The following is a 13923-nucleotide window of genomic DNA, read 5'->3' as shown; positions in this document are numbered from 1 at the left end:
TCTCTGGTTACTTTGTTTTCTTTGAAGGTCATCGGTGATCTGTCAACACGCGGAAGTGTTTGTTCAATAACCTCAATACATCACATTTCTGAGACATTCTTTAGTTCTTACACATAATTCGAAGCAACATATTTACCAATTTTATATGTTTGTGTGTGGCTAGAAAAGCTTCCTCCCATTAATTTGTAAGGATGCCGAAGAGTGTTTATGGCGTCTTCTGATTCAATGCACTTTTTGCAGGTGATGTCGATACACTGTATCCGTGTCGGAGCTGTTTTGTGCATAAAAAGTGAGCAAAGTTGACAATTTCTGGCGCCTGATCAAAAATAGCAAAATAAAAGCGCACCACCTCTTTAGTGTTTTTACTGATACTGTCAGAAAATGTATATTGTTTATGAACAGTAAGTGGGTTTTTTTATAACCTAATGCATGTTGACTTTTAGTTAGCATTAATACAACATTAAAAAGACCATCACTGGATGTTTGAAATATTGAGCATTTGTGTGTTAGAGGTGTGATGATGGCTTCCTGGCCAGGACAACAGTGTACTGGTGTAATACTTGATTTATGAGGACAGAAATCTGTTCACACAGTCACATTGTGGGGACTCACCCAGGGCCCCCATAATGTGAATTATTAAATTCACATTGTGGGGACCAAGTTGAAAACATGGTTTGGTGGGGTCAGGGTAAGTTTCCAGGATACTAATGTAAGTCTGTGTCAAGTGATGGTGTGTGTGTGTGTGTGTGTGTGTGTGTGTGTGTGTGTGTGTGTGTGTGTGTGTGTGTGTGTGTGTGTGTGTCCGATGTATCAGCCAGTGAATGTTTTGGAAAAAGATGAGTTTGGTGACTCCGCTGAAGAGATTGCTGCAGTCACTGCTTCACTACGGCTGACCAAATAGGGTCAGGCCATCCTAAATTTAACCCACCCACCCACACTCCCTCCCACCACCAGCCACAGCCAAGGTTACACTACTCTGTGTATGTGTGTCTGCAGGTGTTCTCCATCACATGTAATCCAGTTGTTTTCATCCTCAGTTTGGAAGCAGCCTCAACTTTCTCTACCGAACAAGGGTCACTGCACATGTTGAACTCATGAGAAAAAACAAACGTCTCAGAGTGGATGAAAGTATTTGTGCGGCGGTCCCTGATAAACTCTTGTCCTTCCCTCGGCCGGTCCTGCGCTGCATGTTGAGGCACACAACCTGAGAAATGCAGCTGTCATCCATTCCTGCCCTCTTGTCCTCTCTGCAGCTGTACACTGCATCACACACACACACACACACACACACACACACACACACACACACACCACACACACACAGACGCCCCCCCCCACACACACACACACAGTAGCTTTTCCCTCCCAGGCACTGTTGTTTTATCATTAAATGGCGACATTAGTTCATATCATGTGATTCGAAGAGGATTCATTGCACATTAGAGGCCCTAATCACCACCTATAGTCTGCCCCCCGGGCCTCGCCCACATGACCCTGCTGAGCACAGCGCTTTCTTTATGCCCCCTGAAAGAGCTGGGGATTGAGCCCAAACAAAAAAAAACCTCACGAGGGTGAAAAAATGTTTTTACACCCGCCCCGCTCCCTCGCAGGCCCGGCTGTGTGGGCGCACAGGGCCGTTTTAGCTTTAGATCAATGGGACAAGTAACTGGAGTCTGGCCAACTCTGACAGATAGCACAGAAAGAAAAAAGCTTGCCTCTTCAAAAAATTGGGTTTTGTCACCGTGTTTTGTACCTCCACCCGTCCACCTCCCTCCCGAAAAAAAAATGTGAGGTGAAATGAGGGGATGCTTTTCCTTTTTTTTTTTTCTTCTTCCTTAAAGCTGCCAAAAAGATTTGAGTTTTCATGCATTGCTTCTTCTGTGTGGAGGGTGAGAGGGCGAAGCTGGGGGTGGGGAGGAGAAGGAGGGGGGTTGTGCACAGGCTTATGGGAGGAGAAGCGAGGGGAGGCGAGGGGAGGCCGCCTTGCGTCAGCCGCTGCAGATGAACCTCTTGTCGGACGCGGGTCCTGACACGGAAGCTCAACAAAGCATCGGCTCGTCCTGCGGCTAATGATGGGTGTTATACTTTAACAACACGTCTGGTGCTAATTACAGGGGGTGAAACCGGCCAGTCCCTGGGGAAGGGTCCACAGCGATGGTGCAGCGCCCCCCATTGGGAGAGAAAGGAAAGTGCTGGTTTCCACTCAGAGACAAAGACAGAACCGGCCTCGTCTCTGGTGGTTCTGTTTGTTTTCTGTCTGATGTCCCAGTACAGCCTGAGTAACAAGTGCTTCTCTGGGCCTCACGGTTATCCAAAAACTATTAAAACATCACTGTAACATTAGGTTACATGTTCCTGAATCACACACGGGAGTTTATTTCGGATCAAATCTCACATTCACCCTCCCACAGACAGAAATACTCACTGCTGCTGAAAATAGTCCCCAACAAATGCAGTCTTTACTCATGTCTGTGAAGGATTTCTTTTTAAACTCAAGTCACCACGTGTTTTCTAAATTCAGTAATAGCCAAGTTTGGCAACGTTTTTCAAATGTAGCCAATGAATAATGCACTTATCCTATAAATCCTAGCTTCACTCCCTTATGTGATGTGTTTTAACAAAAAAAAAGTGTAGATGTTAGTATTGAAATTGATGATCCCAGTTTTGGGATTGGAACCAAGCAGCAACCAACCGTGATGTCACCTATTGGTTTGGGGCCTGCTGTTTTAATGTCTGAAGTCTTCCATTTTGGCCGTCGCGATCTAGGTTTATTGGAGTCAGAAGTGACCATATTGGGACGAGCTGGAGAGGAGCGAAGAGTGGATCTGACTGAGAACCAGAGGACACGATTACCCCCCCACCCACTGGGACACCTGCCTGCACCCAGGCATGCCAATAAAACCAGAGTTCGACCTCTCTTTGACGCCTAATATCGAATTAATGATGCAATTATTTTCAGAAGGACCACCAGAACACTGATCAGGAGGAGGGAATTTAGTGAATGAAACTATTATGACTTTGTAATTCATGAGAGAAGTTGACGCTCTTTGAGGTTTTTTTGGAGCCCGTGTGGTATTGTACTTTTAGATATTTCCACATTGGCTTTACTTTTCAGACCTGCGAAATAAGTCTATTTTTATATACAATAGGATTTAAACAAAACTAAACTTTGTGGTATCTCCAACCCCTATTTAGATTATCTGTGCTGAATTACAAATAAACGTAGAACTATTTCAATGTTTCGGATGCTGTGAAGATGTTTAAGACTACTTTAAAGTTCTGTAATTTAAGGAGAGAACCACTACTCTGCAGCATTTCAAGGCAACATAGTAAAATAAATACGTATTTGTGAACTTTGGATGTTCAGATTCTCATTCATCATGCCATACCATCAGTGACACACATTAAAAACCATCAACAGCAAGAGGAAGAACAAGGAATCCTTCAGAGGACGATCTGGCCCCCACAGAGACCTGATCTCAACAACATGGAGTCAGTGTGGGATTACATGAAGAGACAGAAGACACTGAGATTAAAGCCATAGAAGAACCGGGGCAAGTTATTCAAGATGCTTGAAACACCGACCTGCCGCATACCTTGAAAAACAGCACAGAGAAAGCCGGGCCTCCAAAACGATGGGGAGGTTTGTGCCTCGTGACCCTGAGCCCGGCCTCCCTAGCTGCTGCATGGACCGCAGGCGTTGACAGGCCACGCCTCCTCTTGCCCTGCCGTCCGTCATCTTCCAGATAACGCTCGATGCCTCAGTGTCATGTCCGCCCGGCACCTTGTAAAAATGGGACATGATAGCGAAGAAGGTCAGAACAGAGTGAAGAGGCCCTCATGTTGTACTGCCTGCCTGCTGAGCACAAACCACATGTAGTTTTATTTTTAATGGCTTTTTTACAGATGTGGGTCTGTCAGTGACACATGTAATGCCTTACATGTTAGTTGTATGCAGAAGTTTAAGCACCTTAGGCCAATTACATATTTTGTTGAAAGTTGAATCACTGCAGCAAACAGACATTCAAAATAGGCCTTTCTTTGAAATTTTGTTTTTGCATAATAGGAAATAGATATTGTGAAGGATGAATTATGAACCTTTTAGATATTTCTGCAAAAAAAATGACCTAAACATTTTGACTTTTACTCAAGTCCTTAAAGTAGATAAAGAAATATATATTGAGGAAAATGATCCAGTATTACATATGTCTGTGTGCAGGGCAAAAGTATCTGTGCCTCCAGGATTATCAGTTGATTTAAAAGTAAAATTAGAGACAGGTGTTTTTGCTTATCAGCTGTGAAAAGGTTACAAAACTGCCTCTAAAGAATTTGGACTCCAATCTACAGTCAGACAGATTGTGCACAAATGGAGGAAATTTAAGACCACAGTCACCCTCCCAGGAGTGGTCGACCAGCCTCCATGAACAAGGCCTGGAATAGCCCACAAGGTCACAAAGGATCTAATCTAGAATCACGAAGTCGCAATGTTAATGTTCACGAGTCCACCATCAAGAGAACAATCAGCAATAATGATATGCATGTGGGGTTTATAAGGAAAGAGTCAATTCTCTCAAAAAAAAAAAACCCTCTCCAATTCGCCAAACTTCATGAGGACAAGCCAGAAAGTTGTTGGAAAAATACTTTGTGGATAGATGAGTCCAAAATAGAAGTTCTTGGTTGAAGTGAGAAATGTTATGTTTGGAGAAAGGAAAACACTGCATCCCAGCAAAAGAACCTTAACCCAAACGTGAAGCATGGCGGTGGTAGTATCATCGTTTGGACCTGGTTTGCTGCACCTCTGTCAAGACAGCTTGACATCATTGATGGAACAATGAATTCTGAAATATACCAACAAATCCGGAAGAAAAACGTCCAGATATCCGTCTGTGAACTGAATCTCAAGAGAGAGTGAGTCGTGGAGTAAAAGAGCGACCCAACGCACACAGTTGTGTTACCTGAAGATGGATAAAGAAGAATAAAGTTAATGACTTGGAGGGACCTGAAGAGAGCAGTTCATGTGATGAAACCACCTCCATCCCACAGTTGAAGCTGTTCTGTACGAAGAACCTCAAATTCTTCTAAAATATCAGGACTGATTGAGTTATCGGAGATGTTTTGTTGCAGTTATTGCTGCACAACAGGATCACAGCAGATAGTAAAAGCAAAGATTCTTTTGGCCCACAATAAACAAATAAATAGCCAAGAATAATATTGTGGTCCTGTTTGGTTTTCTCTTTGAAAGACTTGAGTGCAAATCTAACAGTTTAGGTCGTACTTATGCAGAAATTTAGAAAACTCGAAAGAGTTCAAAAACTCTTAAGCGCCATTGTCTCATGTGAAAACATTATTGGAAACTACATGAACTCCTGGTGCCTTCATGGACTCATTAGGACGTGTGAGGCAGGTCAAGACATTTCCTTAAGAGCGGTCAGCTGATGACATTCACAGCGCTTGATAAACTTAATTTTTCGCACCTTAACATTAAACAACTATAAGCTCCTCTAATTAACCGACTGATGCTCTGAGCTTTACATGTACCTAGAGAGATATCAAAGCTTGAAATATCCACTAAACGTCACCAAGGAAACATTCAGATGAAACTGCAAAGTATTAAGTCTGAAAAGCAACATCTGGATAAGTTGGTCGTTTTGGTAGCAAAAGCTGTGGACAGATGAAGTGAAAATTAAGCTCTTTGGCCAAAAGTACCAAAGGTGCGTTCAGAGACAACAAGGAGTTGTTGATTGAAAGAGCACATGAAGGTGGAGGTATTTCACTTAGAGGGAAGAAATACTTCCACTAAATATCAGCAGATTCTAGTTATAAATATATTCAGTCAGAAAAGAGGCCAGTTTCTACAACAGGACGACAATCCAAAGCCAAACTTAAAGTCCACCAGGAGCCACTTCAAGAAGCTCAAGTTAAAGCTTTCGGAGTGATTCGCACAGATGAACTGAAAACTTTAAGTGATCTGCAAGAAGCTTTTCAAACTGAACACATCAATAAATTAATTTCTCCTGTATTTTAAATATTGATCATCCTGCAGTTTTGAGGTAATTGAGGTCAGTTTCTACAAACGGTTACACGCGGTACTCCTGGTATTAGGTTCAGGATAATCACGTCTGTGTGTAACGTTCAGGTTTCCACATACTTGTGGTACAAACAAGTGTTGCCTTGTTTTTTTTTTTCTTCCCTTTTGCTCCGTCTGTCCTGCAGCCGTTTGGAGGAAACTTTCTTTAAAGGGTCAGTTTCACCAAAATCACTGAACGTTTCTCTTCGGTTTTGATTCGTGGATTTCTGCTGTCAATCCAAAACAATGGAAGGTGGATAAAAATTCTTTCACAGAAGTGCCACCAGAAAACTACTGCTGAACTCTCTACTGATGCTTTGGGAAGAGCAGAACTGTTGTAGTATGTTGGGTTAGTAGCACAAGTTTAAAAGCGCAGGACAATTTGTTAGGTTAATACCTCGATAGGAGCAGGTAATACATGTATATATACAATTATTATAATGCAATGTTCATGTTAAAGAGTTTTAGGGCAAATCAAAACAGCATCTTGAAGGAGTCCGTTTAAAAAAATGAAATCATTTATTTAACATGACCGCATCAGGAGATCAGCCCACACACCAGCATCAGACTCAAGTCACAATCACTCACTTTCAGTATATACAGTTAGGCACATTCACATTAGGCATTAAAGCCGGCCACAGCGTCCACTGTAGGTCCAAACCTGAGGCAGGTTTGGTTGCTGCCTTTCGAGTCCAGCAGGAAAAAAAACATCTGCCGGATTAAAACGGGTCCTCTGATCCAGAGTCTGTTTTAACTCCCAAAGCTGAGGGTAAAGGTTTGGATTTTGGGCTGGCGACAGAAATCCTGACCAATGTTCTCCATCTGAATCCTCTGTCGCTGTTCCTGACATGCTGCGCTGCAGTCTCAGACCAATAAATGCAATCAGGTGTACAAAATAACAGGAACACCTGCTCTGTAGATAAAATAAAACTCTTAAGTGTACTCCCTGACCTTGTTTACCAGTTCGATCCACTTCAGTCAGGTGGATTGAGCAGAGGACACGTTGGAAATCAGTGGGACATTTTGAGATGTCTGTTGTGGTCACTGTGGGGGAGGGGGTGGGGTGCTTATATTTTGAGGACTGGTTGTAGAAACACACATTTGTAAGGTTTAATATTTTTGCCCGCTTTACATCTCAGTATTCTAACGAGAGGAGGAAGTAGAAAACAACCCCTCAAATGATCCTCGGTGGATCGATGACACTTCAACAATCAGACAGGAAATTCAAATAAAAAAAACAAAACAAAGTGAGGCTTTGAACAAAATAAAAAAAAGTATGAAAAATAACAGTGGATAGTGTAACTCGGAAAGAAAATGCAGGTTTAGCTCATGAAAAAGGAAAAAAAACAAGTTTGACCAATTACCTTTCACAATAAAAGCTCTATAACGGCTCCAGAGAAGAACAGGACACTCATTAACAAGTGCTCCGTTGTTAAATCGAATCAAGTTGAAAGGAAACGGTACAAACCTGGTAAAAAAAAACCAAAAAACGCACAACTCAAAACTACATTTAGCTTTGAGTAATCCACGTCCTTCATGTTTAACTGGATCCTTCACCGATACCCTTTAATGGACGAGTGAGAGGTGAGAGAGAGAGCGCAGGCCTGCAGCAGGTTGTCAATGGCTGAGACGGGTGAGAAGGAAACGGCATCCGTGACAGTCTCATCCAAACGTAAAGAGGATGCAGTCAAACTAATAAAAAGAGAAATAAATAATGGGGTTGGTTTTGAAAAAGGCGTCTCAGGAGGCAGGTTTTCAAGCTGACGGTTTTCTACTACACAGTGTCTCTGTGTCGACTCCATCTCCAACAACCGCCTTGTTCCAGAGATATTTACATTTCGAAGCGACCCAATCTGGGCTTAGTACGCATGTAATGCTACATCGCATGAACGGAGGTTCCCCTAAAAGTCCCGTAAAGAAACGCAGCATGTCGGTAGGTAGCCTGTCTGCACCGCAGCGAGTCGGAGCTGTCCGTCACAGCCGGTCCTCTCCCGTCCTCGTGGTGCAGGGGTTTTGCCTGAGAGCAGTACTGACAGAGGAAGAGCAGCGAGGGGGATGATGGGAGGGAATGAAAGCAGCCCAGCTGACGGAGAGGTGCGATGCAACAGGTCGACCTGACGAGGAGGAAGAGGCTCCTGATCTCACGCTGCCTTCCAACACATGTTGGAAAGTCAGAAATTCCATCTTCAAATGCACCTTTTCCATTTACCCGCTGCAGCAAGCTAACTGTTAAACACACCGACAATCAAAGCACATTGAAAGCCAATTCAACTTCCAGCTTGTCATCTGGTAGTACGACGACGGACTAAATTTGCTACTGAAAACATGCTAAAATAACTCGTTTCTTTTGGCTGATTGACCTCTGACCTGTGAATCCACCGCAGCTTGTTGGAGGTCGCACCAAAACAGGAAACCAGGGTTTAGATATGTGCGCTCGTTGCAAATAGACCCACCTCTCTCACGTAACATTGAGTATTGGTTGAACTTTGCCAGTTAACCTCAGAGAGGCGGCGGGCCTGACGCACGTTGTACAAACAGCATCAAAGAAGTGCTGTTCGGCTGCAGGAGCCGTGAATGTCAGTTACAGTCAATTAAGACTTCTTTGTTGAGGTTTGTGTTTACAACCTCACTCGTGTCGTTTCCTGTCCTGCTGGCTTTCTGCTTTTAAAAGTTAATTTCAGGAGGCAAAATGTTGTCCGACTTCAGTTTAAACACCAGACGACTTTTTCATCTGCAGGTCTTAAATTCACTGAAACAAATATCTGATGAACACAAAAATTAAACCTTCACTTAGTTAAAATCTTCAAATCTCCAAAGTGAAGTAGCATTTGACCAAAGTGCTCTGACATATGTGGTTCAGGATGATCCTGCTCTGCATTATGATCTAATCAAACTAATCGGCACAGATGGAAATTCAACCTACGACCTACCGGCAGCTCAGAATCAGCTCTGAGCTCTGCAGGACTCTCCTCCTTCCCCGATTGGTGCTTCTTTTTTCTTTGTCTCCTCCTTTGCCTTTTGACTCCGTTAAAAAAAAAAAAATGAAGTTACTCTCTTGACCTCAAACACTCCATCTTGTCCATCGTCAGAGCGACGGAGAAGCTAACAATGTATCTTAGTAGCTTGCTGTCTCCTAGCGGCTGCGGATACTTTTGTTAAAACATGATTTCCAAATATCATGATAACCATCCAAACATTTTGTTTCTACCCGATCTTGTTTTCGGACTCTAAACGACAGCTCCACCTTCTTCATCTCTCGCTCCTCACAGCCTCCCCTTCATCCTTTCCACCTCTGCCTCCTCCTCCTCCTCCTCCTCCTCTGCTTTATGAAATCAAAGTGTCTGTCTACCAGCTTCCTTTTTGGGCAGTTCTTCACCACGTTCATCATCCTCTACTTTCTCTGTAGTGGACGTCCCTCTCCAGGAGGAAACCGTGAGTCAGTGAAGACAGTAAAGACGAAGAGGACACCTACGACTAGACACCCTACGTATCCTCCTCCTGACTGTTCAGTCTCTGCCAGCACAAGTCCACCGCTACTCCCCCCCAACCGCTTCCCCCTCGTCCTCTTCGTCTTCCTCCAGGTGCTGTTTGTCCGTGTAAACGTCCCTGACCAGGAGGACTCTGGTGAGGAGTCTCTCCAGGATCTGTCGCTCCAGCGGCGTGGAGCTGAACCACAGCGGGTCGTCGGGGCCGCGGGCCGGATCCGGCTGAACGTAGAAGACGTCGAGGCGCTCCCGCAACGACGGCGGGCTGGAGGAGCGGAGCGACATGAGAGGGGGAGGAAACAACGGTGGGAGAAGAGAAGAAGAAAGGAGTCAACAGCAGGAACAAAGAAGGTGAAGGGGAGGAGGAGAGAATGTCAGTCTGTCGGTCTGAGAGTCCTCTTGAATTACAAGAAGCTTCTAAATAGTTCATGTTAAGTCCTCATCTTTGAACAGTCAACACGGTGGTTCAGGATGTGAACAGCAAAGAGTTCTAATCACAGGACTTCGGAGAAATACAGACACCTGACTGGTTAACGGAGTTATTGATTAATAAAGCATCAATTCATGTCTGGTTTTAATCAGTGTGAAACAATTAGTTAATTGACCCATTATTTGAGTGACAAAAATAAATATTCATCAAGCAAAAATGGTAAAACATGAAATTATTTCTATTAATGTAAACCGAATATCTTTGGAAAGATCATCTTAGGCTCTGAAAACATTTGAGTGGCAGTCAGAGTCTGAAGATGTCTCACAATAATAAATGGATGAATTGATCGCAAAATAGCTTTAATGCCTTGAAGATGAGATTAATGATGTGAATCATCGTATGTGTGAGCATCGTTGTTTTTTCATAGAGCTCCTCTGAATAACACCATAACTTATATTATTGAAAGTAGCATTGCAGTAATAAGGATGGTAGGTTGGATCAAATGTATTTCAATAGTGTCAGTTGCACCAGAAAAGCTCCTGAACCCACCACTTGGACCTGTAGAGCTCGTAGAGGTGACACTCGTGCTTCTTTACCGGGCAGCAAACAGTCGATCCTCCCGAGTCGCCGTCCTGATCGACGTCCTCTAACTTACGCTTCCTCTTCCTCGACTCTGTTTGCACTGACGGTCCAAAAGAAAAAAAAAGAAAAGACTTTCAGAGCGTGTTTGTCTGAAACAACAGCACACAACATTAAATTTAACTCTGATGATATAACTGGACTAAAGTGCTGATTCAAACAAAAGTTCTGAGACATTAATACGTTTTTTTTGTTTGTTTGTTTGGATCTCAACTTTTACTTATTAGATTTGAAATCAAACAGTGACTGAGATTAAAGTGCAGGATTTCAGGTTTGAGGGTGTTTGTAATATTTCACATCCACACTGGGTGAATCTTTATTCTTGGTGGTTATGAACAAAAATGCTAAAACTGCTACACATCACATCCAGTGTTAATGTAAAAAAAATAATTATGTATAAAGCGATATGTTCAAATATTTTATGTGAAACTTTACACCTTGTGACTGCAGGTTTGTACAGGTTGGAAACGCCTTCATCAGAGTTGGGTGATAATGTGGGACATATGTGTTTCCAGCCTCACCATGGTGATCCTGAGAGATGGAAGGCACGCGGATGCAGACGGTGGTCTCCTTGGTAACAGGATGGACGGTGTCGGGGCCGTAGACGTTGGCGAAGGAGAGGCGGAGGTGCTGCTCCACGGTGCGCAGGCCGAAGTATTTGGTGTTCAGGTAAACCAGAGAGCGCAGCAGCGCGGCGGGACTCTGCTCCCCGAGGTGCTGGCTGCTCCACAGGCTCTGCTCCTCCACGCGACCCCACAGCGAGCCTGCAGAGGGCAGCAAACACGCTCAAATCCACTCTACGGATTAAACAGACCATCGCCTGAAGCTCTGTGGTCACCATGCAGATTAAGTGGAAGGTAGAAGAATTCAATGTGGTTCATTTCATACCATTTACATCTAAAATGTGATTTCCAACATCGATGTTGAGTTGGTGTTGAATCAGTGTCCTCATACGACATCACAGTGCAATCACAGCGGGTCAGGATGTGAACAGCAGAAGAGTTATAATCATTGGACACAGCTCAACAACACATGTTTATTGATATTATATCATACTGTGACATGAGACTTCATATTGTCTTAGATTTTTGATATAGTAATATCGTTATATGGTATGAGTGTTGTGTCTTCTAGTTTAAAGGCTGAATTACAGCAAAGCTGTTCTTTTAATTTACCTTCAACCACGTAGTCGTTATCTCCACATTACAGCTGACTATCTATCAAAATATCTTGTCATGGAAATATTTTGTTAAAGCAACAACAGTCCTCCCTATAATATTGCTGCAGTATCCGACATAAAGGTATTTGATCAAAAGCAGGTGTTGTGTTATTAGACTTTGTCTGCATCTCCGAGCCACCAGCCGGTTGCTGAACAGCACCGGACCACCAGGTGGTGCTGACAGCACACATTCAAACACACTCCTGCTTCCTGCCACGGAGACACTTCTTCCAGTTACCAGTTCCATATCTTTTGTTATTAATTTCCCTTTTCACACTGGATCCACGTTCACATCTTTGTGTGCATTGCTGTTTTTTATTTTTTATTTTATACACTTTATTAATCCCCGAGGGGAAATGTCTTCACTACAGCAGGGGGGGCTCTCAGGGGGGAGCTGCTGCAGCAGGCTGCCACTAGCGCGGCGCCAGGTAACCTGACCTGAGGTGCATGTTTTTGGATGATGGGAGGAAGCCGGAGAACCCGGAGAGAACCCACGCAAGCACAGGGAGAACATGCAAACTCTGCACAGAAAGGCCCAGGACCGGATTCGAACCCGGAACCTTTTTTGCTGTGAGGTGACAGTGCTAACCACTGCACCACCGTGCCGCCCTGAAACATTACTCGGTCTAACATGTGGTATCACTTATCCACGAGGTATAATTTGTAGTCAACTGAAAAGACAAGTCATGTAGTGCAGGTCAGTCGGTCATATCCCACCACGCGTGTCTGCACTCACCATCAGGAAGCACGCTGGGCTGCCAATCTTTCAGGACTTTGTTCAGCTCCTCTCCGAACTGCTGGTAGCACGGGTCACTGAACAGGTCATCCTTCCGGCCTTTTGCGTGGAGGTGCTTCAAACAAATAAAAACTTGTATTAAAAAAATAAATAAATAAGTTGAGCAAACTTCAGTCTGGGGTTGTTTGTAGAGTTCAGAACTCGAGTGTCCTCATATTTACGTGATCATCACTGGTTTTCAGGATGTGAACAGCAAAAAGTTATAATCAATGGACACACTAATCTGAACATTCGGACCTTTGGGGGACAAAGAAGTTACTGCTGCTGAAAGATCTGAACATTAAGAGTCCCATCCTCCACATAAACACTTTAAATCGGCATAATTATACTCTCAATGTAAAAATTCAATAAGAAAGTAAACACAATTTGGGGGGGTTTATAAAGAGAGGGTGTTGACAGCAACAAACAGCAGGCCCAGAAAATACCCCCCGACTTTTACAGATATTTATGCCACATTTACTCGATGCAACTTCACACAAACTCTTTGAATCTTTAAAAACTTGTTAATTTTCACAAACACATGAAGTCATTCTTACATTTTTCTGTCAGAAAAATCACACTCCAGTGGATTTGGGACAATCCTGCGCTCCTTTCTGCAGCCATGCTGCTGCAGCTGCTGCTCACATGTAGGAGGCGGAGGGAAAAGACTGTGCACAAGTAGTATCGGTCCTACTGGAAACACTCACTCTAAATTTAGTTCCTACCTCCAAAAGGACTACAGTTACAATGTCAATGGAACAAATAGGAAAAATTAACAAGGGTAACTCTTGATTCTTAACTTTACATCCTGTTCACATGTATCGTGTTTTATTTCATTACAAATTATATAATTTTTTCATTATTTTAATATTTTGTTATTTTGCCATCAAGATATTTTAAATCTATATTGTGGTAACCGAGACGAAGGTGACAAACCAATACTGAACGTTTGGGGCCAATACCGATATTAGGGAGATATGATGGAGGCAGGATATTTTACAGTTCATTGTCCACATTGACATCACTGCACTAAAAATTCACTGGGAATTTTACTATGAATAATTATTGAAAAACAACACCAAGAGTAATTTTTTTATTTATTTCTTATTCCCAGTTTGAATAAAAGTGGAAAAATAAACGTTATATTACATACATTATAAGTATGTTCCTTCTCCAATTACCATTTCACACCTTGTGAACTCAATGCTTTAATGATGAAAAAAATACACTGATCATATTTCCTTTCAGTGTAATCGCAGGAAGCTATTAGCAGTTCTGCAAAAACTGGTGACATCACCCAGAAAATAA

The 13923-nt window shown here is 43.1% G+C and overlaps 1 protein-coding gene across 3 annotated transcripts in view; it reads right to left on the bottom strand.

Moving 5' to 3' along the window:
• Positions 1 to 6563: 6563 nt before the first annotated feature.
• Positions 6564 to 13923, bottom strand: part of zmym2 (zinc finger, MYM-type 2) — a 33195-nt gene continuing 25835 nt past the window's right edge. For all 3 annotated transcript variants that reach the window (XM_069155043.1, XM_069155042.1, XM_069155044.1), the window contains exons 22-25: positions 12577 to 12691; positions 11143 to 11385; positions 10532 to 10664; positions 6564 to 9817 (exon numbers count right to left, since the gene is read on the bottom strand). In XM_069155043.1, coding sequence (XP_069011144.1) covers positions 9601 to 9817; positions 10532 to 10664; positions 11143 to 11385; positions 12577 to 12691 — 708 coding nt within the window. In that variant the 3' untranslated portion in view covers positions 6564 to 9600. The remainder of the gene's footprint in view (positions 9818 to 10531; positions 10665 to 11142; positions 11386 to 12576; positions 12692 to 13923) is intronic.

Source organism: Embiotoca jacksoni, unplaced genomic scaffold (genome assembly GCF_022577435.1).
Source record: "Embiotoca jacksoni isolate LCO1_2020_lvr unplaced genomic scaffold, fEmbJac1.0.p SCAF_2, whole genome shotgun sequence".
Lineage (NCBI taxonomy): Eukaryota > Metazoa > Chordata > Actinopteri > Embiotocidae > Embiotoca > Embiotoca jacksoni.
Note: the sequence above shows the minus strand (reverse complement) of the source record. Positions and strands in the feature narration are given on the sequence as shown.